Consider the following 27,936-nt stretch of genomic DNA (forward strand, 5'->3'; position numbering starts at 1 on the left):
CTGACACACTCTTCCAGAAGGTTTTGCAAACATCTCAGTTATCAGTCAAAATATATTACAAATTCCAAAATTTGTCAGTCGTATGAATACTGTTTAAGAATTTAAATCAGAGATATAAAGAAACATCCTCACATAGATTGCTTAAAACAAGAGTGGAAGAAACAAATCAGCTTTGGCAATGGAGGACCAGAGGGTGCTGCAGTGAAGCCTCAGGGTTTCTCAAAAAGAATATAAGGATGGCCAGGTACTGTCAACGGCAAGTTATTCATTACAGCTAACAGCTGAACTTCAGAAGAGCCTCATTATAAAAGGGCAGATTAAAACATTTAAGAAAAATATAGTAAGTGCACACAAAGAAAACAACTACTCATACAGCAATAGGCTCCGAGGTGCCTATGATCACCAAAACCTAAAATCTTTTAAGTTATACTTTTCTGAAAACAGTCTTAATACTCAAACAGATAAATGTATTTGGAAAATTTACATGTAAAAATCCAAACTTTCTCATGCATTGGGTATATTCATCTGTGTCAACCAATCTACTATGTCACTCTCAGTTTCCCCATGCCACATAGAATTAAACAAAACAGAGGGAAGTAACAATTAAAAAACAGGGCACAACTTCTGTAGAATAAAAAACTGTGAATGCATACTAGTCATTTCCATACTGCCAAGTAATACAGAAATAATGAATACAGGGTGGGGTGTTTATTATTTTTTTCCAACACAAGAACGCAACAGGCTACATTAAAGCCTTTCGTATTCCCTCACAAGTCTCGTCTCCTCACTAGTCGGACAACCCAGAGAAGAAAATATAAACCCTTTCCAGGTGCCTCCCCGATAAAGCAGACCTCCGCCCTCAAAACACAGGCAGTCTCTGACATCTCCCCCAAGACCTTTGTTACTGAGAGTAAATGCCCCGCAGTGCCCTCTGCCTCCTCAGCAGCGAGGCCAGCCCCGCAGAGCAAGCACCAGACCTCGGAGCGGTATGGCGCCCCTTACCTCAATGCCCGAGCAGGAAAAAAGCGCCATTTCCCGCCGCCCAATCACTCCAAGCGCCGGCAGTGTCCAACCAATCACCGCCCGCCAAGGAGGTAAGAGGACCAATCGCCACCGGAGATTGCAGGACGGGGAGAGATTTTTTCTCCTTTCGGCTGCTGGTCTGGTGGTTTTTGTTCTCATGGCTCTCCGAGGAGATGAGGCGCGTGAAGCGTTTGCCGAGTGTGTACTGCGGTGAGGGCAGTGGGGCGAGGCGGCTGCAGGAGGACGGGGAAGCCTCCTCAGTGGGGTAGTTTTCCTAATGTGCGTTACAGTCAATTTATAAGAGGGCTGTGCCTGCTGACCTCCTGTTCTACTGGATTTATATTACGAATTTGTTATTGATAGCCGGTATTTAGAACACTGATTTCAGTGCATGGTGTAGAGAAGAGTTAATGGGCATGAATTCGCTAAACCACTGTAACTCATATACTTACTTCAGAAACATTTTCACTGCCACCAAGTGCCTGAAGAACAGATAATGAAACTCAGACCTGTTGTTGATGGAGGGCTGCTGCTGACATTTGTGGTCTTTACTATGTAAAGGGGACTAGTCAACATGTTAAACAGTTTCAAAGTGGGGCTTTACCAGTACTGGTATGATACTGGTATCTCTATCAACTGTATCAAATACAGGTGATAAAATGCAGCATGAATCTCATACTCCAGTGGAGTATCAGGAAGCATCTCCATTCATATGTAGAATAAGTAGCAATAGTAGAGCAGCTAGGAGAAGAATCACCTTTCTTGGGAGATAAGCCAGCAGCGATTGTGAAAAAAATTAACACGACTGACTTTCTAAAATAAGAAAGAGATGAATACTATAAAAGGCAGAAAAGCTGTCCAGCAAAGTATCTCGGATACCACCAGATGTCACTCTAATTCAGGGAGAGGGCAAGTGGTGCAAGAACTGGAGTATCTCCACTGAGAGGCTGACGCACAGTGAAGAACGCTGAGCATTTCGCAGGAGGTACGTTTCGTTAAAGGGATTAGCTGCAGCATTATCTGCTGTCACATTTGCTGTGGGGATACATCAGTAGAAAGCATTTCGTGAGCTGAGGCAGATCACTGTGCTCAGAACTTTACTGAGAAAAGTACCAGGGACAAAATTCTGCAGAAGCAACTTAGCGAATCAGAAGTTTTTTATAAAAAAATTAATCATATGAAGCAGAAGTAGTAAAAGACAACTTGCACTTGATGCTTTCTCATACCAGTCATGCTAGTATATACACAGGCTTAGACTAGCCACAGATTTTCAGTTCCTATATAGAAAACAACCTCACTCATTCTGTGGCAAAAGTGAGTGGTAAGTACAGGAGCACTGGATCATACCCTTTTGCTAGATACACTGACATGACTGGGGGTTACACTGTTCATTTCTCATTCTCTAATACCTATTTTGTTTGATTCAGCAGAAGTGAGGTCAACAGAAAACAGAAATTCTCATTAAATTATGCATTAGACTGGAACAAGTGGTGAAATTATTTGGGCCACAGATATGGAAACTAAAAAATTTCAGAGAAGATGAAAGCAAAACTGCCCTTAGGGCAGGCTATCACTATGTACAGGGACCCTTCTTCACTGCAGTAGCAAAAATGTTTACCTTCATTACAGATACTGGAACACATTGTCAGTATCACCAATCTTTGGCACAGCCCTTGTAGGTAGAACTGAGAAGGGTCAGAGGCTTCAATGCCAACAGTTTTATATCAAGTGTCAGCTTCAATAGTTGCAGATGTGAGATCACAAGGAGGAAGCCAAATCAGGAAAGAAGTCAGTACATGAGTAATCACTTAGACTTGCTGCTCTGTGTCTTTACCAGACTGTGCTGTAAAGTACATGTAACATTGTAATGAGCACTGATCATACACCAAATTGAGTACTGCAGTTAAAACTGACTGTTAGCATATTAGTGGTTTTTTTGCCTTTGTATAAAAAGAAATTGGCTCAGAAATTGATGTAAGTACAGTCTAGCACTGGAAAGTACAATTAGAGGAACACACCATTCTCTTCTCTTCCATGGAACTGTATTAGAATGACCTGGTGATGTGTCTTTTCCCAACATTAGATCCTAATCTTGCAGGTGCTGCAGGCACAGATCCCCGAGGTGAAACTAACAACAAACTCCGTGTAAGAAACAGCAGTCTGGTCATTTTTTGCAGCTATACAGACTAATCACCGCATTTTTATCAGTTCCCCTTAATTTTTTAGCAACTTAAATCCACTTTCCTGAGTACTGCTGCTATTGTTAGTGCAAACTTGGCACCAAGTTGCCTCCTGAGTTTTCTTAATGGTTCACAGGAGAAGCATTGACAAAATGCCACATAAAAGTTTTATTACAATATTTTGTATTACAACAGTTGTAGTTTTATCATTGTTAAAATGAATGAAGCACCTTGCATTGTACAACTCTCCACTAAAACAAAGTGACCTTCTGTTTAGCACACATGCTTTGTGATACACTGTGTAACATACATTGTTCTGGACATTTAACCAGGAAAGACAGCCCCTTTTCATTTACATGGACTCCGTATATGTCATTAAAAAACACACTTGAAAGAATGGTGAAACTGTGGACTACCAGACATTCGTTTATTGTATGACTACAATAAATCCAAGCTTTTTAAAGTGCATTGTATGGTAATAACCTTGTGAAGAATTCACTTTTACAAAATCCTTGTTACAAGGGAAGTGCTCAGTTTGGACACAGTGCAAGCAGTCAAGTAGTCCTGAGAAATTCTAAAGGTGGTCTTAAGTTTACCTTAACAACTAATGTGTTTTACCACTACTTAATGGCTTAATCCTGATTTTTTTTTTTTTTTTGTCAACTAGAATCCTTTTGGTGTTCACTACTGAATGTGACATATGTGCAAATTTCATCTTTCATGTGACAGGTACCAGCACTCATGTGAATGCTTAAGAGCTTGACCCAGAGATCACTCACAGTTCCATTACAAGGTCAACTGCTCAAGTCAAGTCAGCAGTGCCAGACAACTGGTTTAGTAACAGCTACCGTCAACTCTTCTCCAGCAGTGAAGAACAAGCAAAGGGAGAAAAGGCAAACTTGGCATAATACTTCAAGATTTTGCATGTAGAAATACCCTGAGAGGTTGCATAAGGAAGACAATACAAATCAAACTCGTATTGCTGAAACATTTGTTTCTTACCTCTGGCACTGACATATTACACCTTTACAGTGACAGCCTCAGCTTTACATAACCCGGCCCTGCCCGCAACAACACTCAGACCTGACACTTGTGAAGACATGAAAGAAACTCTCCCAGAGGACAGCAACAGCATTTTTCCACCAGTAAGCCAAGTATTGCATTGGGCTCCAGCAAAAGCCATGGTAAACTGGTGTCAAGTAACAGTCTCATAAGAGAGGGACTTTCTATGGTATGCTCAGAGGCAATGCAGAGGGGGAAGGGAAGATGGAACAATACTTTAAAATAGTGCATTTTTCCACAAGTGCCTCTTTGTGCATGCAAGTGTGTGTGTGTGTGTGTTCATTTTCTTACTTCACTGAGAAGCACATAAAACTTTTCTTCCATGAATTTTGACAATATTGGATACCTAAACTGAGCAAGTTTCACCAAAGTAAGGACATGCAGTTTCAATTCATGCCAAGAAAGATTCTTCTCAGTCAATGAAGGTATGCTTCAGCTCATCTAACTTGATATCTGGCATAATTTGGCACAATCTGCACAAATACTGAGAATTTCAGTATCGCCAAGTGTTTTCTCTGCACTCAGCGGAGATGATGCAGTTTGTCACACCACAGGTAGTCTGCTAACTATAATGAAAACATCTCCACTGACTATGAGGAGTGTAGGTTGAACAGCTCAGGGATATTATGTCCTGTATTGTCATATAAAGCCCATCAGAGGAGACAAAATAACCTTACAATTTAATAGTGTCATTTCTTACATAGATCTTATTTTTGTGCCATATGAGGAAGACTAGACTTCCAGTTCCCTGCACTGATTTTTCTAGGAGACAAGAGGTGCTGCCAGATTGGTTAACAGGTGCTCCTCTAACCCAGAGATAGAAAATAGTGCAGGTGGACTGCAAGCAGGCAGCACTCTTTTGTGTAGCTGACAATCGCATCTCAACCTCACCTACTCTTTCAGAACAATCACAGTGCTACCAGACAAACTTAAATCAGACAACACAGTAAGTTCTCAACAGTTTCAGATAGGATTGAGCTTTCTCAGTACTCTGCAAGAGGTGCTCAGCAGCTCATGGAATCATCATTCATAACATCAGTTTCTTTGAAAATCAAAGACTAATGGAACCAGGCAGCTTCTTCACTGCTAAATGGGTATCACAACTAAGAAGTAACATTAAGTTGCCAGACATAAATTTTCTCAATGTCTGTGCACTTCCAGAATTACTCAGTATATTTTTTTAACTAATACCAGAATTACTCAGTAGATTTTTTGAACTAAGACATACTTGGGCTATGGGTTGCTTACAACGGTAATTTTAAAAAAAGCTTGTGATTTTCATGAATAAGCAGCAATCCAAAACAAGATGCCTGAATAAATGGCCTGATTTTCATAGTATAATCTTTAAAAGCAGTTCTATTAACACAGCCAACCAGCCCGTTCTGAACATGTATGCTACACACATAAAGCTGAACTTTCCGTGTAGTCATAAAAACCTATGAAAAAAACCCAATCATTTACTTACTCGATTAAGCCTGTTGCAAGTCTTAAACCAAACAAAACCCATAGAGTCCTTCCTGCTGCCTGCTGTACACACTGGAGAGAAAATAGTAGTAAAAGGTGCCTTTTTTGAGGGAATCAGAGGGGACAATGGCACATTTTCATGTATATTCTTCTAACGTTTAATTTCCAGCCCAAATGAAAATATTTAATGTGGTTAAAGTCTATATATAAATATAAAGTGCTCCCTACACTGTCTGCCATCCAAATTATGTATAAATGGAATAGTGCCCAGGCTTAGTGAGATAATATAAACAAAATTAGAAACAAAACCAGTAAAGCCACACTGCCCGTTTAGAAAACAAACAGTACGTAGTGGTAGAATAGATCAGGTAGAAATACTCTATGCAACCTAGAATACTACTAGCAACTTGAAACGTCATTTTGCTTTTTTAGTAGTCTGGCAGCATCCCCTGGAACCATTCTGTAACAACTCATACACTAGAAGAATTCACACAGGCTTTCAGCAGATGAAAGTCAATACCCATTTTGGCCCTTTTTACTTTCTAAGAGGTTTAGAACAGTTTGCATGGGTCATTGACAGCTTCCCTTCCCTGAAGCATTTTATCAGGTTTGGCAGGTTTCAAAAAGGGAGACTGTTGCCATAGAAGCAGAGGGCCCTGCCAAGGAAGAGAGTGCCACCAGGACTACTGACAAGCTGCTCTATATCCACCTTATTCAGATGAAGTGGATCCAGCTCTCCTCACATTCTCTAGGCATCTTAAGGGGGTGAGTCTGGCAGGTAAGACTGTAGTTTTTGCCTCTGTTGTTATCCCAGTACTCCTGGCCATTGACTTGGTACCTTGCTGCAAACTGGACCACAGAGCACAGCTGGAGGAGGAAAGGAGGCACAGGGAGAAAGAAAGTGAAAACATCAACCTGATTCTGTCCGTTTTTCTCAGGAATGCTACTGTGCCACTGAGCACAAAGTTCACGGAGGCTTTTCCACTGGTTGAAGGTGTATCGCACAGACACCCTCTTCTCAAAAGCAATATTGTGAACATGAATGGTGCCACTAATGCCCAGATCTGAGCTGGTCACTCGTTCAAGACACACCTGCTGCTCTTGAAGTCGGGAGGAGAAATCCACACAGTCTGCAGGCTGCTGGAAGTCAGGGACCAAGCACTGCATAGTAAACTCCAAATACAAGCTGCTGTACCAGAGATCCGAGTTTATGGAGAGCCTGGAAAGGACATGCAAGGGGATCGATGGATCCTCCCCACTCTGGAAGACTTTAACTTCAGTGAGCTCCAAGCCCAAAGCATCGGCAAATCTTACCCGGTTCATACGACTCAGGCATCCACGAACTTGACACTGAACTTGTGCTCGCTTCCTTCTTTCAGGAGATGTAGGCAAAGATCGGGCTCGGCGGCGTATGATGGGCCGTAACGCTGGATCACAGCTGGAGGAACCGCTGCTTATCTGCTTATCCTGCTGGGCGTCGCCCTTAACCGGGGCACTGCCCCGAAGAGTAATGCTGCTGTTTGGAGGGACTGCTGGCGGCTGCTGCCGCTGTCCTTGCCCTTCAGCCGATAGCACATTCTGATATAGGTCAGAGAGGTAGCTGTGATTCCTCCGAAGGCCACGAACCTCCATTCTTAGCTGACAACAGAAAAGTCAATGTTAAAACTGCAGGTAATAACAAGTACTGCCCCTCTGAAGCATGTAATAGGAATGACAGCCAAAGAGAGTAAATATTTGAAGTTGTTGCACTGGATGAAACAATAATCAGCTGAAACGACGCAGCTTTCAGAACGAAAGGGCAGAAAGCTGGAATCTCTCACAGGAGCTGGAAACGGATCACAAGCTAGTGCATTGTATGGGCAGATGAAGGCGGTCACTGGTTGATAAACTCGAGACTGCTGTGCTGGCTGGTGGACCTGCTGCCCAGGCTGGAAAGGGATTCGAGGCTATCACCGCTGATACTGGAGGACCGGAAGCTCTCGCTCAGGCTGGAGACTGACTGCAGGCTGTCGTGCTGGGCTCCAAAGGACTCCAGGCTGTCGGAGAGGTCGCTGGATGAATGGGGGTTGCTGTGATGTGCCCTGAAGCACCCTCGGCCGTTACCCACGGCGAGAGGGGCCTGTAGGCTGTCCTCGTAGACACCGATTGACCCCACACTCCAGCAGGTGCAGGGACACTCCAGGCTGTCACATTGGATGCTGGGCGACTCGCGAGGGCTGCCGAGGCCGGGGAAGGTTTGGAGGCTGTCGGGCAGGACGGATCCGGGACTGCTGCAGAGGCTGGAGGGAGCGCGGGGGCTGTCGCGGAGAAGGCTGTCGGGCGGGGCTTTGGCGGCCGTCTCGGTACTGTGGCCAGAGAGGGAGGAACCCACGTTTGGGGACTCTACAGCCCACATCAGCTGCACAGTCCACCCTCTGCCCCGCGGCAAGGCAATGCCCGGCCCGCTCTTGAGCCGGCCGCAGACAGAGTGGCTGCGGCAGCCCCCGGCCCAGGGCGGTAACCCAGGGCACAGGGCAGCAGAGCCAAGGACAACAAGGTCCGACCTAGGACAGCAACCCTTCCCCTCCGGTACGCCCCGCGGCAGCGCTGCTGTCACCCTCCCCTGACTGAGAGCGCATGCGCGAAGTCCTCTTCCGTGCCGCTCCACTCGAGCCCAGCGGCCTCTGCGCGCCGTCGTTTTGCGTTTGCGCGCTGCGCACCTGAGGCCGGTATCCTCGACCTGCCCTGAGGTGCCGGTGGCGACTGAGGCGAAGACAGGTATCGGGCAGGGGGCTGGTGGGGCGGGAGGCGGCAGTTGCAGACAGAGCTGTAGGGGAACGAAAGGCAGGAAAGGCAGAAATTGCGTGGAGGGGATTCCTTAATTAATGAGCTGCCCTCCGGACAGGTACAGCGGCTCTTAGCAGCGGGGATCTCAGGTGCATCCCGGGAGGGAGAGAAGCGGGTCCCGCCTCGGCTCGGTGGCTGCTTACGGGCGGTATGGGTACAGCTGCCATGGCGAGCTCGGAGGCAGGAAAGCAGCCCCGCAGCGCTATGGCATTGCGTTGAGGTTTTAGCTGGAGAGCGGCCCCGGCAATGCCTGTCCTGAGACCCCGCGGTCCCGATCCGCGAGGACTCGGAGGCAGTGGGAGTGCACACGGTCCCTGGGCCAGGGACATGGCGGAGAGAGGAGGTTCTAAGAAATAGGGCAGGATCAAATGTAAGTAGATAAAGACATGAATATATAAATAGCACTGCAACAAAACCAGAGGTGGATGAGGAGTGGTGTTCTGGTACTGGACATCTGTCACCTTTTGCAGATCGCATCCGTGCACTCCTGGTACGGGGAATGCAGGCTCTGGAAAACAGAAGAATGCTACAAATTCTGCTATGTATTTTAGTAGAAATTCATCATTAGTGAGAGATTTGGCTTGGAAAAAGAAAAATTAAGTATCTGACCCAAAATTTGCATATGAGAATGTAAGAGGAGCGCGTTTTCTGACAAAAAGGACAACTCGAAGTGCACGGAACGCAGGTGGTTGTTCATCTGTGCCGGTTAAATTAAGAGCAGAAACACCCACCCCCATTCGACTGTGATATTTGGCTCCAGTCAGTACACGCGGTGCCGCGCAGGAGGACCACGGTGGGAATGAGCACATTACACAATGAGAAGTAGCGCTCCTAAAGCTGCTGTACCTGCAGATATTTGCCTCTATTTTACCAAGAGTAATGTAGGGACAGGCTCCTGCCCAGAGCTGGGTGGTTTGCGGCGCGGGCCCAGCCCCCCCGGGTGCTGCTGCGGTCCCGGGCTGGTGACTGAGCTGAGTCCGGTGGCTGCAGCAGCAGTGGGGCTCCCGCCGCAGCGCCCGGGGTGGTGACAGCGCGGCATGGACTCAGAAGAGTAAGGCAATGATGCTGGTGCCCGTTCAGCGAGCGCTGGGGGAGGGGGCGGTGTTTTCCAGTAGCGTTTGGTTGCTGATCGAGCTTATTTTACTGCTTTAAAAATGAGTCACGTTGGGAGGAACTGCATGGTGTTTGTTTACTGCATTTCTAGGCCGTGGTGATGTTTGCATTTGATACACTGTGTCTTGAGAACTCAAAAGACTGGAGTCGTTTGAAGATTATGTAAAAATAAAGGTGCAGATACTCTTTTAAAAGAGTAATAATGGGACCAGGCATTCAAGAATATCCCTTATTACTGCACAGAGAGACACAAAGAAAGGAAAGCCAAATCAATGAAAACCACAAAGGAATGGTAAAGTAAGGAAATAATTTTCTCTTTTTCTAGTTACAGGAATTTCTAAATACTGTAGATTAGTTAGTATGTGCATGGCTGTACTGTTCAGATTGTCATCCTCTCCTCTGCTCCACAGCAGCAGAAACAGTTGTGCAGTATGATTGTGCAAGTCACAAAGTGACAGAGGTGACTGCATCAATGCTGGGGGCACAAGACTCATTTTCATTCTTTAATAAACTCTTGAACTGGTGAAATCATGGTTTTTAAACCAAAATCTTGACTATACTGGCATAAAATCTATGAACAAGATGTACAGCTAGACAAATTAACTGAACTGCAGTCAGACTAGATTAGACTGGGAGAGCACAGTTTATTTGTTCCTGTTGTAAAATGACATTTTAAAGCTTTACTTTTGAAAATTAGTAATATTTCTTGCTTGTAGAAGAGTGTGTTTACGGAATGCACTGATTTAATGATTCCATGTGCTTACACAGAAACGTATCTGTTTCATTTGAGGAAATACATATTTTAATTTTAAACTGTCCAGATTTGTAATGTCATTCCTTTTACTTGCATATGAATTTTCCTCCTGTTAATATTTTCACAACCCCATTCTAACATGAAACATTTTGTTTGTGCCTTTTTTGGTGAAGTAGTTATTATTAATACTGGAATAGACTGTATGATCCCTGCCCACTTCTATTCCTTAACTGTAGGAATAATCTTGTTAAGAGTATGCAAATGAGAAAGGGAAACAAGATTTGCCTTGCAGTGGACTCAAGATTGTACTTTGTAATTTGTTAAATTGCTGTAGGACCATGCCCTAAGTACTATAGAAATTAGTAATTAAATATGGAGTCTTTAATATTTACTATTTATTATCCCCAAGGTAACTGTGGGATCCTCTGATATATGACTCTGTATAGGGGCTAAGTTAATGATTGTTATAGTGTCTGACTGAATTTCTCACTTTTGCCTTAGTGATATTAAAAACCTAGTAGGGCATTAGTAGTATAAAAAGTAACCATAGCATAGTTCTGATGAACCTTAGGGATAGTCACAATTACTCTTGCTCTTTTTTAAGCCAAATTGCACTCTAAACTTTTATTGTATTTCTATTCTGATGATTGTGTATGTTGTTATTTATTTGTGATATTCTGTTTAATCCTTGCTACTTACAGTAATGGAAAAAAACATCCAAGCACCAAAGGACTAAATAAACCAATTGCCCACGTGAAAGCTTCTCCTGGAAAACCAGGCAAGAATGTATCAAGTGCCGTTGAAAAGGTAAATCATTCCGTTTTGGTTTTGTTTACCAAAAAAGGTTACTTAGTTTATGTCATTTTCTTAATAACCTCATGCACTTTCATGTCTTTTCAGATTTCCCATGACACCCAAGATGGTAACCAACCAAGTGTTCTTAAGAAGGGAAGAAACCAGCTGGATGACAATACTCAATCAAAAAGGTAGTTGTATGTTAAGATTGTCTGTTTAATTTCTAGTTATTTCAAACTGGCATATAAAATGCTTGTGGTGAAATCATGGCACCTGTGTTTTGCCTTTGGTTGCACTGGCCTCAGGATTCAGCATTTAGTAGGACAACAAATTTATTTTATTGATATGGAAACTTGCTGTCCTGCCTTGGTGAGTTCTCAGGCAAAATCAGAAGAAGACACAAAATCAGTAGCAGGCAGTGTTATCTTTGCCAACAAATACTAATTTTACCACATTGCCAAGCTTCCATGTCAGTTGTAGCTTCATTCATGTAGATCCATGTCCTTTAATGGTGTAGCAAGGCCTTTGTAAACTGATTTTCCAAAGGTATTCATCATTCTAACAGGATATGATCTTTATTTAGAATCACGAGTGTTGGCACATCACTGCACAGAGCACAAGGACCAAAGAGGAGCCTCCCAGAAAGAAAGCAAAATGACTGTTTTCTGCACGGGATCCCTCCTAGTGTAAAGGGCAGCACACAAGGTAGCTTCTGTAAGGTTAAAGATGTTCCAGTGCAACATTTTTATAGCAGCAGAAAAGAGCAGGAAGGGAATCATGAAGAATGTGTTGCGGAAGCTGTTCCATGCTCTTCGAAATGGCAAGAAGCATCTGTAAGTCAAATGTTTCTTGATTTTGAATCAGTACAAATTATTAAAGAAGATGCTGAAGATGACAGTGCCAGTGATCTGTCTGATTCAGAGAGGATTCCCATTCCTCCATCTCCCTGTACACCACCAGAACTCATTCTCAGAGCTGAAGAAATTGATCCAGTTTGTTTGGAACACGTTCCTGATATGGGTTTTAAAGAATCAGAGTACTACTACCCAGACTTCCTCCCACCCCCTTTCAACTCATGGGACTTGAAGCAACTGGCCATCTTTGTAAATGTGGAGGGGAAAATGGAATTTCGGCCAAAGCCAACAGGATTTCTTGAGAAATTCATCGATCGCCTTCTGCAGCTAGAATGGCTGCAGATGCAGACTGTGCAGAACGAGAAAGGAAGAGCAGCCAAAGCCAGGCCACAGACTGCTCCCAGCTCCATCCGTACCCTAAAAAGCCCTGGCAAAGGCAAAGCAGTGCTCAGCCCTTTTCCTAACAAGCAAACGATTCCTCAAGAAAGCGTTACAAAGCTGCCCAGAAGCTATTCAGGTCACAGAGGAGATCCATACTGTGAAGGAAGTCACCAGTTATATTCTCATCCAGGTCACTTGAAACTTTCTGAGAGAGTGGGATGTGCAGTGTCTTCTCAAAGACAATCTGCTGAAGTAAGGAGTGAACTGAAAAAAAAGCCAATTGCAAAGCAACAGCTTCTCAGTCTGCAGCCCTCTGAGAAGAGTTCTAAAATTCAAAGTGTTGGTAATATCAGACCCCCTAAGCAAAGCCCAGTGTTTCCTGGTTCAGCTGCTCCCATCAAAGGTTTAAGAACATACACAGGTACAAATCCAAAGAAAAATGGCAATGCCAACAATTATGTTCCCTCTAAAAAGCCAGCAGTGGACAGGAAAATAAATGGCACAAAGCAAACGTCATGCAAATTTAAATGAACAAAAATTCATTACCAAACATTAATGTTTCTTGACTGCTGGAAACCATTTGGCCACGTTTTTTTCACAGGAAGATCCTGAGAAAATATGTTCTTGATGCATGGTTCTAAGTCAGCACTGTTCATTTCAATACATTTGATCTTAAGCCAGCAAGGCCGGCAGGAAATCTTTTCTCTGAAGGCAAATGTCTTCCATTGGTCTCTCCTCAAAAATATTTATGATTTGTCAATGAAGATAACAATAGCAGAGTATTAGAGAAATATAGAATTAAAACATGTCCTCCTATTTGCACTAGCTGAAATCCATTGATGTTTGTACTGGGTTTTATGCTTACCTTGGTATATTTGAGAGGATAGGATCCATGCTCTTGGACTGATGTGCTGTTCTGTGAGATGTGAATGTTGTTCTTGGTTGTGTCATTTGAAGGGCTTGTCTGTTTTTATAACATAATGGAGCATGCTTATCTATGCAAAGTTAAACTCCAGTTCTTCACAGAAGATGATGAATGGAATTTTTTGATTGAATAAGAAATTATATTTTTGTTAAGAAGAAGAATGGAGTTAATGTTTTGAAATGTTTTGATGCAGAAAGGATTCTTTTTAGGACAAAAAAGTCATTAGGGAGCAGACAGCTTCAATAGTGACAGATTAAGAAAATGGAATGTGTATTTTTCTACCCGGAAATTTTCACTGTGTTTACAGTTTTCCTTGAAGTCCATTTTGTAAGCCTTGATGCTCTTTGTCATTTAGAGGAAATGACCAAATTTCAATTTGTACATGGGTATATGGCTAATGCAAACAAAGGGTATTAACTGGAGACTCTGGCCTAACGTGCAGAATGTAATAAATAAACTCTTAGAGTATGATTTTGAAGGCTATTGCAAATTCAAGTAAAGATACATTGTAATACAAAAGAGACCTATTTTCAGTCACCCAGGATGATTGTTATTTATCCCATGGTCCAGTCAACTTCAGTTAACTTGGCTTCTTTTTCAAAGTTTAGTGAAGGGAAAATAACCTGAAACAAAGAAACTCTGCAACCAGGATTGGGTCCCATCCTTGGACCCTTTGTTTTCTCATGTCTCTAAGATACGAGAGAAAATGAAGAACAGTTCAGTGAGTATTGAAGTGTCAGTTTATCTGTTACAATTTCAAATCAATCATAGTAGCTGGAGGCACAATCTTGTTGAAGATTTAAGTTCTAGAGGATACTTGGTACTTTAATTTTAAAACAGAGTACTGAGCAGCAGTAACTTTGTCCTCAGCCAACAGTCACACTGAACTGTTCATGAGAAGTGAGGGCTGGTGGACCAAATTTTACAAGTTGATCCTTCACATTGTGATAGAAAATGAAAAAGTAGCAAATACTAAAGAGTGCATAATGTATATAGTTCAATTGCACTTCTCTTGTTTATCTCATCTTGGTTTTAAGATGCTTAGCTGTTTCTATCATGCCTACGAGATCTTCAGCTTTGTAAAATTTCAAAGCATGGATTTATAGGTAGTTCAAAATGTGAGGCTATTAATAAATGTAGTAATAAACTAGAGTATTTTACAGTACATAAAATTATTGCTCAGGAATAGTCTAAGAAATATTTTTAGTGTTTTTTTTTTTTTCCCCTAGTCTGCTGGAGACCAAATGTGAAATTTTAAATTGATAAACAAATGTAATACACAATATTTCCATATTCAATATTTGTGAAGTTACAGTTACAATGAATTGTAGTTGCATGTACATTCAGCTCTATGCAATTAAAGTGAAACTTAATCTGACATGCTCAAAGATAAGTTGGCTATGTCAGAAGTATGGTGAAACATAGAGGATGGCATTCAACACCAGCATTGTGGAGGACCAACACATTCCATTGTTGCTATTTCATCCTTTTGTTTTGTCCCAGACTTATTATGTATTTCAGCTTCTTTTTAAGATGAAATGTTCTTGCATCAAGTGCTTGAATTTTAAGCTGTGGTCAAATTCTGTAAGCCTTCATTAGCCAAGTTTTCCTGAAACTTATTAACAATAGTGGAAGTCAGCAGGACTGCTCTTGCACTGGTTTAGTGCACAACTACAAGCACCAAAAGCAGGGTGAGCAGGATCAAGCCAATAATCAGAACAGCAGATTTTTTAAAAAAACAAATTCTGTTTGATGCAGTAATTTAGCATGTTGGTATTAGTGTATGCTAAATTTTCCTCTGAAATGTTACTTTATATTGATGCATTCTTAGGTTTTAAGGAGGCCTGTAGATACAGGCACCTTTGCATGATCACCTCTTAAAGAATAAATAGTGTCTCAGTCAGCCTTGACCAGAACAAAGCTGATTGGCACTGAGAAAAGTTTTCTCAGAGACCGAGGAAAATTTTGGTTTAATATCACACTTTTGATCTGATGGACATCAATCTGTTATTGGAGACTAAAAAGTTAAGCACATGTAGTTGATGATGCCACTTACAATAAGGCTGAGTTCTTGTCTTTGTTAAGCTCTGGCTGTGATCTGGCCAAATTTGTTTCATACGATAATCACAAGTCTTAATTTTTGTTCATTGATTTGATACTTACAGAGTCTTCTCTGTTTGCCTCTACAAAGAGCTTTTGGTGTGAGCAGACCTGCAAGAGTTGGATTTTATCCTGCAGCACCTTTGCTTCCATTTTAGCTTGAGTGTGTTCTGGGCCCATAGATTAAAAGAGCTCCTTTTATGAAGAAGGCTATGGTTTATATTACCTTCAGTTTGTACTGATGGATATTGTCTTTAGAAGCACTTCTGAATATAGCAGAGAAGTTTATTCCATCAAATACATTCAGGTTAGAATTAAAATACTTCCACAGCACAGTGTTTGTGTGGCTATTTATATTTTTTTTCTCATTATGTTTAGCAATATGATCATATGTGAGTCTAAGCCTAGCACTGAAGAGTAAGTTTACTGTGATGTGAAATACTTAAACAGAGTAATTGATATTTTTTTTTTCTATTTAATGTAAAGGTTTATTGTTCTGCAGTACTGCCTACAGAACAAATATGCTCAGGTTGCATTTTAAATAAAGATCCAGATTCTATTTCAGTTATACTGATATAAGCTTTGAACAGCTTTGTTGTTTTCAATGTAATTACCCTGTTACAAAGGTGTGAAGAAACAGAATTTTCTTCCAATCTGTATACACACTGTTTTCCTTAGTGAAGCTAAGCTGTATTTTCAATGCATAACTTGCAGAAAAACAATGTTGTTTTTCTCTTGACATGTTACTTTTTTTCTCCTTTTCCTGCATCTCTGCAATGAAATACTGTGGTCAGTTGGTTTTATCTCCCCCACACACCAAGTAATAGCTTTCAGTTACGTAGAGCAGTTCTGAAGTTTCTGCAGGATACCTCCAAATCCTCATTTTCTTAGCAGGACAGATGTCAAGCCTCTGCACTCACCCAGAGGTTATATGTCAAGGAGGGGTTATCATTGTGTGAGCAATGTGTGCCATTCTGAGAAGAGGGCCTTTCTGTCTTCTTCAAGAGGAAGAGCCTTCCAAGGAAGACCCAAATCAGTCCTTACTGCTGGCCCAGTGTCCTAAATCATGGAGTGGCCCCTTCTTAAGGATACTAGGATAGATTGTAGTTTTCTTTCTGAATGAGTGATCACATTTGCTGGTATAAATTCAGAGCTGTTTGTTGATAGTTGTTCACACAGGCAAAAAAGTTGAGCAGTATTTGTGCTGAGAAAGTTGAGTTTGGAGAAAATGGGTTGCCAGAAGTACAGAGTTCTCACCTCCCACCAATGCCCTTCTCCCAGGATGTTGTGACCATGGCTCTGTGACCATCTTTGTGCTGCTAGGGCCATTCTGCTTTTTGCTGTTCACCCATGCCCAGGGTGTTGGCAGAGGGGTATAATGTTGCACAGGATGGTCCCTTGGACTAAACTTTTAGTCTTACTTGACTAGAAATTGCTTAATTATGCTGCAACCCCATTATTGCTTGTGTCCTTCCTATGTTTCATTTATTGTTGTTTAAAGCAACTTTTCTCTTGTATTTGCTATTTAAAGGGTCCTGTTAGAAGTCAGAGAGTATTTTGACATCTTTTTCAATCAATGTGATACATTTTTTTTGAGCTGATATATTTGAAATTTCTGCAATATGAAATTGCCTAGAATGTACTATTTCTTTGGCCTTATTTTAAAGGTATTGAGGTTTTGTTGCTGCCATTGGCATTATTAGGTTTTCTTCTGAAAAATAAACAGACAACTCTATGTTGAAAGACTGGAACTGTATTAACTGAGAATTTGCAGCCCAGCTTTTGATGTTGGCAATCATGTATTCTTATTTATTTGGACTTATTGTGGATATTTTTGCTAGTAATTTAATTAGAAAGTGATCTTGTAGTTCAAAGTTACTGTATATTTACTCTAATAAAGTGAGATATTGCCTGTTTCTTACTTAGTTGTACTTTTTTCATCAGCCACGAGATGGCATCTCTGACTTCTTTTAGCGAATTTCTTCATTGCAGTGTAGGGTAGAGCTTGTAGCTCAGCATCTTTTAGCTGGATTGCTGCTGGCCAAGCTAGGCAGAGCTGTGTGAGCTCCATGTGGCAATCACTTCTGTAATGGCTGTCTTAAGGCATCATAACAGGTGAAAATAACATGAAAATTTTACTTCATCATAGTTGAATCTTTTAAAATGCTCTAATCAAGTCTCATTCTTTGTTATAACCAGCAGGACACTTTGAACATGACCCAAAGAACAGCAAATACATGGGTAGATGCTTGCAGAGAAACACATCTCTGGATAAGTATGTTTAACTTCATACACAGCCTGTTCATACACTGAGCTGTGACCAGTCAAGAGGGAAATAGATTTAAAGGGGAAAAATGCTATTTCCTGTTGCTGAAAATGCCTTTGTTTTCTTTTTCTAATTTTCTATTAAGCATTACAAATCTCTGTGAGATATCACACATGAATTTTATGACCACGACATTCTTGCTATTTGAGGATTTCCTAATGTCTAAACCATCCTATCCTATGCTGCCCTGTCCTGTTAATAGTGGATCTTTGGTCCTCTGCCTGCCTTCCTCCCTACTCTCACTGTTATTTAAAACATTGTGGCCTGTTTGACATGATCTGTTCTTTTCCTTTCCCCCAGAACAGAAGATCAGGAAGGAACTTTGGTGAGTTCTTCCTTTTGTGTCCTTCATAAGAAGTTTATTATCAGTCATGTGCTCTCTAGGTATTTCACTGTCTTACCTTTATGGTTTGTTACTGATTAGTCTCAATGAGATTGCAAGGACATGGAAGAACAGCTTTACAAATACAAAGTTACTGCAGTTTGAAAAAAATCTCCATTGTTCTTCATCTCTGCTGAGTACAGGACCAGAAGCAATGTGCTTGAATTGCAGAAAAGGGGATAAGACAACTGGGGAACCACTTCTGCCTTTGATTAACTACCTAATGAATTCTAGAGGTTATCAGAGCAGCTATGTCAGAATGCAGCAAGACTGCAACAGATCTCTTTGCCCAGAAGGCTCAGCAAGGTGATAAAGTGGGATATCATTTTGTCCTATTTACTATGGTGCATTGAGGCAGGAAAAAATATTTGAAACTGGGGTGCGAATGAGTTTGCCTTTGATTAGCAACAGAGGGGACTGTAGAATACCTATGTATAAAGAGTCTTGAAATACTTCTTTGTAGGGAAGTCAGTTGAACTTTTAATGTTAAGAAGCCTCCCAGAAGGTAGCTACTATGTGCCTATCATTATTCAGGACAAGCAAGGATTTTCTACAAGGCAGAATCTGCGTAGTGAGCTTTGCTTTTGCTCAGATGGACATACGTGTAAAGATTCACCACTTCTCACAACACTGACACTTGTAGGGGGTGCAGTTGCAATAATACTGATGGCTTTCTTATTACTACTGGGTAAGTAACCTAACTTATGTGTGCAAGCCATGTGTCATTTGCCTGTCAGATCTGCAACTGGAGCTTATGAACATGTGCTAAAATCTACCAGCCTTAACTGGAAAGGCCATTTTGCCTCAATGTGTAGTCATGGTGGTGTAGTCGTGTTGGTTACTGCTGAGTAGGTGAATTACTGATTTTAACCTGAAGGAAAAATTAAAAGATTATTCTTCTGGTTACCTGTGAAGTATCTGTTATATCTGCCTGCTCAGTGCAGTGCTCTGTGAAGATATCAACTTGGCTTTCTAAAGCAGGCTGACCATGCCAGGCCAAACATTACATCTGCACTGCTACACTGGTGGAGATTTGTGAGTTGACTCATTTGCAATTGTGCTGGGTACCTCACCAACCCACTGTATTGAGCCATACAGATCTATTCAGAATGCCTGTTTCACCATCCACTTTTGTGTTCCAGCAGTTTCTGCTATTCTGCTTTGCTGGTTTTATGTGCAAGGATGTAAAAACAAAGTCATTGTTCAACCTCAAGAAGGTGAACAGACTTTAATGACCTAAAATGAAGAGAGTAGAATGTCTATATCTCAAGTAAGTGCAAAAGTGTATATTCACATAACTCCAGCAGTGTTGTGTGTCTTGATCTTGTCCTACTGGTCAACTCTTATTATATTTTGTCTGGTTTGGGTACTGAGCATAAAAAGCTACTCTAGTGGCAGACTGTTGTCAATGCTATGATTTTTTAATATCAGCAGGACCTTCCCAGGGGCCTTCCTACTTGAGGAATCCAACAGAGGAGGTGGAGGCACATAATCCCTTGTCACACTGCACACAATAGTGTTTTCAACAAGGAAGTAAATAGAATCATAGAACTGTTGAGGTTGGAAGGGAGCTTTGAGATCCAACCACTTGCCCAGAGCTCACAATCTCACTACTACTGCTAAGCAAAATAAAAGTGAAAAAGGGAGCAGTCTGCAAAAGTGTGATCCTTCACAGCCTACTTCAGTTTCCTACTAATACCATCCCTCTCCCTGTATGCAGGCTAAGCTGGATATTGCAGGTCATGCTGTTCTGCCACCTGTGTGTGTAGAGGCTGGAAAAGAAGCAATTGCTGAGGTAACTGCCTGTCTCCTTATGTAAATGTGCTTTTAATACCACAGAAACTGGTAATTCCAAGAATGAGATCTGGTGTTAATAACAGTGGGAGGAACAATGCAACAGAGCTCAATTAGAAAAGAAATGTCACTTGCTGGAGATTTCACTGGTATTTAAAATACTGTTCATAACTTCGTCTTCTTTTTTTTTTCTTCTAACACCTTTCAGTTTGAGACTGACACTTCTTTTCATTAGTTATTATTCCAATTATCTGGAAATGTAATTTCTTCCAAAATTATCACAATACCTGAACTGATATGCACAAGATCTTATTCAGTTCTCGGCATAAGAGAAATGTAACCATCATTGTTCAGATATCTATCAGAAACATGAAGGCCAACATATTCCACTTAACATACTCTGAAAGCGTGGACAGAATTTATGAGTGGTTTTTTATGACTATAAGATATACCTCTGGGGGTTTGAAGGCTTTTGAGTTTGTTCTGTTAGATTTTAATACTTTATTCTCTAACATATGTCTATTTTTATTGTAAAGAATGCCTGAAGGCAACTCTCATCTACATCAGTAGTTGACTGCCATGTGTTCTGTTAATAAGTAGGTAATGATCACCAAGAGACTCTAAGAACAATTTCTATCTTACAGCAGGCAAAGAAAATGTAAAATAGTCATTTTTATGCATGTGAGAACCCAATTCCACAATCCTTAAGACCATAGTTAGAAACTAGGATTACCTGTGTAACATTATAAAGTTCTGAGGTCATGTGTGGCACAATTAATGGAAGGGAATACAATAATTTTGGAGGAAGAAACATATTTAGTTATTAAAGATTATGAAGAATTTCTACAATTGGTAAGTCTGTTTACACGTGGAGCACACACTTATAAGAAGAAATTGTCCCTGAATAGAAAAAGCTGCAATGTAACTGGGGAAGATAGCACAAGAGGGCTGGATGTAGCAAAGAGAAAGATAATTGGACTCATTTATCCCTAAAAGAAATATTAGCAGGTGACATCATGCTGGTCAAACCTGAGATACTATGTCTGTGTTCCAGGATGGCCTGTACACGAGTCACAGGACATTCCAAGTAAGTCACTTTGATTATATCACACAGACACTGGACAAATAGAAGAACTGATACTATTTTGTATCAAAGTTTTTTGTATGCAATTTTGTGTGCAAAGTTAAATAACAGATCTGCTAAGCTAGGAATTCCAGTCAAAGTTCCGGATGGAAATAAGCTGATTTTGAATGTAGAAGCATTCACCAGGTAGGCCAGTAACACAGTCCTTTCTCCAGTAAGCAGTTTCTTTAAATCCAGGATTAACTTTAGTGCAGTGCTATGTTGATCTGAACTCATGACGAGATCTTTTATTTCTACATGACACTGAAACATCAAGGAGAAAGTGCACTCTACTCCTAGTATGACTGTAACTGCACAACGACATAATGATCTGAGAGGTCTGCACCAGCCTGGCCTTTTAGCATAAACCAGGCACTTAGTGCTTGTATGCTCATGCTGGCATCTGGTGGCTGTTAGTACCATGACACTATTGTAATACCCTAAGAGCTAAGGAATTGTTGACAGAGGACAAGGGATGATTAGTCTTTTCATTCAAATAACTACTCTCTCTAAATGAGCTACAAGTGCCTCTGATGAGGAAATTCATGGGTTTCCTCAAGTACTCAAGGTAAAGACAGGATGGTATCAAATTTTCCTGTGTGATGTGTTAGTTTTGTGATTTGCAGATGTTTGAATGCGTGCAGTGAATCTATGCTCAGTTATAGCATGATGGCTATTGGTGTTACGATGTGTGAATGAGGAAAGAATAGCTCAGAAGATAGCATTCAGTCATTAGGTAAGTTGTACATGCAACAAGAGATGGAATTAGTCACAAATCCTCTGTTCTATTACAATTCTGTGTCAAAAGAAAAATGCTTTGCCTAAGGCAAGCACTAAGCCTGGTACCTAGGGCACTGTTCTTCTGTTCCAACGTTTACTTAAACAATAAATTATGCTTTTGCTCAGATGTTATTAACTAATAATTCAAGGCTGGAAACTTTGGTCAAGTATGATAAAATAATTTGGCTGAGTGGCAGGCAGCTCAGTTTTCCTAAAAGCCAGCAGCAAGATCTGTTTACGCAATAAATCACTACTCTGATAAAGTGTTCTTAACTTATAATTCCACACTTCCAGACTTGAAGTCAAGCCAGTGATTTCACAGCACTGCTAATAACCAAGATAGCTTTTTTTATTGCAGTCTATAACCATATTAGTGAGGTTAGAATTGTGTTTTGCTGTTCCTTCTGAAAATTAAGCATAATTAAAAGTAATAAAAGGGGAGTGTGTGTGTGTGGGGGTATGGGGGTGTGTGTGGGGTGTTCATTGTTTCTGTAAATTTGTGTTGGATCTATTAGCACCCCAACACTAAAGCTGTTGATCTGATCAGACCCACAGTTGCTAATGCCAGTTGTCGTTTCTCTCTTGCATGGAAAAAAAGAATAAAAAGAACTGTTTTACTGCAAAGCTATTGTATAAAAATTGAAAACATTCACTGGAAGTTCTTACAGTGATAGACAATGAGCCCATGCAGGTAGTAACATTCATTATTTCAGTGTCTTCAAGGATTTTGAAAGCTTAAATGCGCTAAGCTAATGCAGCTTCCCAGCATCATTGTCAGGCAATGATGTAGTGTTTGCAGTTTAAAGAGCAGAATGTTTACTTGTGTCACAAAACACACTGAATATTATGACATCCCAAGCAGGCTTTGGGCGTCAAGACTGCTATTGCCCTGTCTCCACTGAGGGTGACAGTGACCCCTCAGACTCCGTTGACTGAGAGAACCTTCAGATGTTCATATGAAGGCTGATACGAAGTCCCTGCTTGACACAGCCCTTTACCAGTGCCTCACAGCAAACCTGGGCTGAGAGACAGGACCTCTAGTCACGGCAGCAGCTTGCCACTTTTCTTCTCGAGGCTCCTCTGCTTGTACCTGGTGTCTTCTCAAAGCCAAGCAGGCAGCTCATGCCTCACCCAGAGAAATAGCCATTGCTCAGCGGCTGGTGTCACAGGAGTGCTATCCGTGCACCATGCTATCAACGGCCCCAGCTTATGCCTTGCTCCTACATAATGGCAGAGAGAGTGTGTGAAGCTTCTGGTTTTGTTCAGGGTCTGCTTTAACTAAGTACCTTCATGGCTTGCTGTTTTGTAAATGCTGGTGATGGGCTATAGTGTTTCAATTACCTGTTCACAGTGAGAGGTCTAATCACGATGCTTGTGAATCCCCATTACTTCTGGCCCCTGCTGTGCCCAACTCAGTGGGAGTCCCAGCAGCACAAATGTTTATCTCTGCACAGTCTTCATCTCTGTCTTTGTTTTGCCTCATTTATAAAAATCTTACTTAAAACTAAATGACACACAATCAGTAAAAGGGAAATTAATCACATTGGAACCAAACTTCTGACACTGAGTTTTAAAGGAAACAAGAGAGTCTGATCATAGGATGGTCCTACAGAGAGTGAATGTCAGCCCATTAGCAATAAAACCTTTTCTCTCAGACAGAAAGCATTTCCCCTCTCTGCTATTTCCTCTGCTCTGCTGAGCAATGGCAGATCCCCCGGGATCTTTAGTCTGCCACAGAAAGGGTATAAGTTTTAATCAAACCTTTCTGTGCCACTGTGGGGGCATTTTCTTCCTTCTGAAGGATCCATTTGTCCTGATTAAGGTATTGCAAGAAGTCATTTAAAGGACAAATAAATGACAAGAGATTTTATAAGTGAAGGGTAAGCCACATGCTAAGCAGGCTATAATTAGTTCCTTCTATTAATGCCTTAGGTGGTGTTGTATTTCACAATCCTAATAATTAAACACTTAGTAACAGAGTGTTGGATTAGTGTTAAAAAAAAAAACAAAACACCACCACCATAAGCCAAGCTGGAGACTTTTCTCCAGCTTTTCTGAGAGCAAGAAGGGAACAGGCGTATTGCTTGTCACAGTGGCAAAGTTTCTCCACTCAGTTCAAAAGTCAGTATCACCTTCAAAACCACTGAAAATAGGCTTTTTCTTTCTTAACACGTGCTGGTGTTGAAGATAGAGAATAATGAGAGAATGGTACCATTCCAGTATGACTTTTCGTTTTAGTCTCTAATTGCATTTGGATGGGAAAGCTGGTGACTGGGGAAAAGTGAGGGAAGACACAACTAAAGCACAGGGAAGCAGAATCTATCCTACCATTTCTTGTGCCATTTCTGCTCCTCACACTCCCATTATTTCACACTTTTCAAAAGTGATGAGAAGTCCTCAAAATGGAAACATCTACTCTCCCATGCTAACCCTGTTAGTAAAACATTCGCTTGGATCTGACCAGGATACATTCTTGAGGTCTAGAATAACATAATTCACCATGCCCACCTAGTCTTATGAAAATAAGTCTCTCATTAGTAAAATATCAGTATGAAAAAGTGATTTTTTAAAAAAGTATAGCTTCACTAAAATATATCAATATTGTTGGAATCACAATTACAGATATTTTTACATTCTGCTGATTATTCCTAATATTCCTAATAATTGAATGTGATATTAATAATTCAGTAGGCTTTGGTTTGTTCTAAATTCTGTAAAATAAGAAAGAAAATCACTTCAGGGATTTAGTTAGCAAATTATTCCAAGGCACTGGTGACAACTCATGCTTCTTGAGAGAAGCTTTTCCTGTGTAAAGACAGTTCTGCAATTACCCAGAAGATGGCACAAGCAGGCCAGTTATTGACCTTCCAGTACCAAGAAGTAGAATTGAGAAAGGCTTATTAATAGCTTATTTCCAGACAAAGCTGCTTACAAAAGTGTGTATTTTGATATGGTCAGTGAAGAGGAGCTTACTTTCTTAAGCCATAGCCCTTTCTTTACCAGCATCATGCAAGGAAAGATCGACGTCTTGAAATACAGTAGTACCGTTAAAAAGAAATATGAGTAGGGTAATGGGAAAACCTTAAACAGATATTTATGATTTTTTTTTTTACTTTAGTCTATGTCCATTGTAGAGAAATCTTTCTATTGCTCCAATGTTCCAATGTTTCTTTCAGTCAAGAGACAACAACAAATGATAAAAAAGATATTTCTGTATTTCTGTATTTGTATTGCACTCTGCCTACATCATTTCAACCTATTTGCTTCCCCAAAGGGTCTTATTCAAATAATTTCTAAAAGTATAGGGTGTATAGGAGAATCTAGCAAATGAACACAAAAAAGGGATTATGTTTCCAGCTGGCCTTCAATATGTAACTTTCTACATGAGCAATTTGCATAGCCAGAAACGTATTTTCAGTATTCAAGCCTATAAGTCCCATAAACAGAAAAGATGCTCTGCACACTGTGGTAATTGATACTTCAAAGAAGAAACAAAAATTAAGGGAGATCAGTTTCTCTATTCATTCAGGGTTCTTAAATGTCTAAATCATGGCTCATGGAGACATCTGAGAATGTTAGTCTGAGTTCTTGATGGTATAACCGTACTTGGAATTAGTATGTAATTTCCTAACTTTAAATCTGCTGCCACACTAAGGTTTTAGTGTGGCTGTGCAGAAGTGAAACATGGAGAAAAGTAGCTAAACCCTTGTTGGACCTTGGGTCAAATTCTGATTACACAGATGCTGAAAGTGATCTTGATAGAGTCTGCATTCACCTCTTTTCTTTTGTTTGTTTGGTTTTTTTTTTCCTAGGCATTTGCAAAGTGTCACAAAATGTCAAGGTTGAAGCCTGCCCATATGAAGGACCAAGAACTGAGTTAGTAGAGTTGTTGCAATTCAGCTCAGAGATGCCAAAGTTCAGTTATGTACAGAGATTTGTAAACAGCTGGCAAGGCAAGAGTCACATTTCTAAATTCTGAATTAATTCCAAGGAAATTATAAAAGTAAAATGACTATGATTAGAAGAGATGAGGATATTAATATATAAGAGAAGAAAAAATACTAAATTTGCCTATTTATTTCGGAAGCACGGACCATCACTTCACCATACTTCCGACCTCCATCAAACACCAAGGAATTTTAGTCTGCATATTCTGTGGGTGTCATCTTTTATTCCTTGATAGAGTCTGAAACAAGAGATTTTAATTCCTAATTAGAGCTTCAAGATGCTTCTACAATAAAAGCACTAACAGTCAGACATGGAACTACTATTTGTGATTCTGATTTCTTTTTCCCAACATAATTTGCAGGATATTTGTGAAAGGGTATTTTTTTAATCATGTGGTATTTGCCTCCTGCCCAAAATAGACCAGAGACAGGAATTTCACATTTTAAAAAATCCATAGTTTTGTTTTCAGACATTTAACTTAAGAAACATCATCTGTGTCCAGGACTATCATAAAGCCACAAAAGCTCAGTCCAGTTCAGCTTGTCAAAATGCCAAGAGTACTGCTTAGATTAATATAAACATTATCAACCTATTTAATTGAATTGCTTTTAGAAGAGAGATGGAACAGAGCAAGAAGATGACTGTGGAAGCTCTACCAACAAATCTTCTAGAGAATGTTACAGATTTTTCTAGGAAAAAAGAGCAACAAATGTATTACAAGGCATTAGCACTCACAGTTGTTCCTAGGAAAAGTCAACATAAAGAAATGGCTTTTAGTGCAGAAATTAGAGCATACTCTGGATTCTGAAAAGTGGCTGACACAGGCTGTAACTGATGGAAAACCAAGAGAACTTGTCTTCCCCATGTTACAGTACTGACAGTATAAAAGGCATTTTCGTTTAGAAATTCATTTGAAAGCAGTAGTGACAAGTGAATTTCTATTTCCATCTACAGTGGAAAGAATTTCTCACTCCAGTGCCCGATTCTTCTTTCTGTTATGTTAGGGAAAATTGAGAATGATTTTAGCAAAGCCAGTGTGATGAAATGAAGCAAATGGAGAGATTGAGACCCAGACATTTCTTTGTCAGAGTATCCATGACTATCACCAGGACATTCTACTTACAGATGCAAGCATTATAGAGAAGGACCCACACAACTTTCCCAATGATATCAGTATTTGAGAAAACCTGAACTCTCAAGCCTGGGCAGCTTCCTATCCAGATATTCTTAGAAATCACAGTATAAAACAGTATCTCTTCAAACTCAAACTGGAATGAAGAAGAACAAAGAATTCTGGAGCATTTCAACACTAAAGCTAAAAGGGCTAAATATTGTTTGGTAACAGCACTGTACTGGGAAGAGTGCAATGCAAACCTAGACATGTACTAGTGAGGTGCTGTGTCTCCAGAGCAACTCCATACATGGAAGAGTGCTCAGGCTGCAAAATCTCTCTCCAGACACTGCAGTGTCTGTTCCTAGGAAAATCAGGAATTGAGGTGGAAGACACAATTAGTGTTTGCTGTTTTCTTGTTCCAGGGCAACACTAAAAGGTAACTAGACCATACATCCATCAGAGGGGGTGGGAGGCACTGCTGAGGCCAATTATTAAGACATAATCTGCTTTCTTGGTTGAAGATCCAGATGGGTTACCCCAAAAGAGAGCCAGAGAACAAGCTGTCATTACAGTATGATGGAAAATGGGGAAATTGTGGCTCAAGTTTGAGCTGAAAACCTAAGCTACACACCTAGTCATGGTACTCAAAATAATGTACCCTCAGCATGAGAGAAGAATTAGGAGCTAGGTGTCCCAACAGGCTGATTGCTGCTGTTAAGTCTGAAAATCAGGCTTCATGCAATTCCTCTGTGACCTTGGATAAGATGCTTGCAGACAGATTTTAACAAAGTATTAATCATCTACCTCCACTGGAATTAGTGGAAATTAAATGTCATAAATCTGTCTGCTACGTCTCTCCAGCTGTGAAATGGGAACAGTCCTGCCTGTCTCAAAGAAGTACTTCCAAAGATGAAGTGTTTTGACAGGACAGTAATAGGAAACATGTAAGTATCTTAACCAGAGATAGGAAGTTTTCCTTAACTGATGCCATG

The 27,936-nt window shown here is 40.7% G+C and overlaps 2 protein-coding genes across 2 annotated transcripts; one reads left to right on the top strand and one right to left on the bottom strand.

Annotated features, from left to right (window-relative positions):
* Window positions 1-6,443: 6,443 nt before the first annotated feature.
* Window positions 6,444-7,361, bottom strand: PPP1R3D (protein phosphatase 1 regulatory subunit 3D). Its single transcript, XM_054392071.1, has one exon. The coding sequence runs from the start codon at window positions 7,359-7,361 to the stop codon at window positions 6,444-6,446; it is 918 nt and encodes a 305-aa protein (XP_054248046.1).
* A 2,509-nt stretch (window positions 7,362-9,870) lies between these two features.
* On the top strand, window positions 9,871-12,983 carry FAM217B (family with sequence similarity 217 member B). The gene is made up of 4 exons (XM_054392036.1): window positions 9,871-9,965; window positions 11,124-11,229; window positions 11,323-11,408; window positions 11,801-12,983. The coding sequence occupies exons 1-4, from the start codon at window positions 9,871-9,873 to the stop codon at window positions 12,981-12,983; spliced, it is 1,470 nt and encodes a 489-aa protein (XP_054248011.1).
* Window positions 12,984-27,936: the final 14,953 nt, after the last annotated feature.

The sequence above is a fragment of the Indicator indicator genome, chromosome 24, assembly GCF_027791375.1.
Source record: "Indicator indicator isolate 239-I01 chromosome 24, UM_Iind_1.1, whole genome shotgun sequence".
Lineage (NCBI taxonomy): Eukaryota > Metazoa > Chordata > Aves > Piciformes > Indicatoridae > Indicator > Indicator indicator.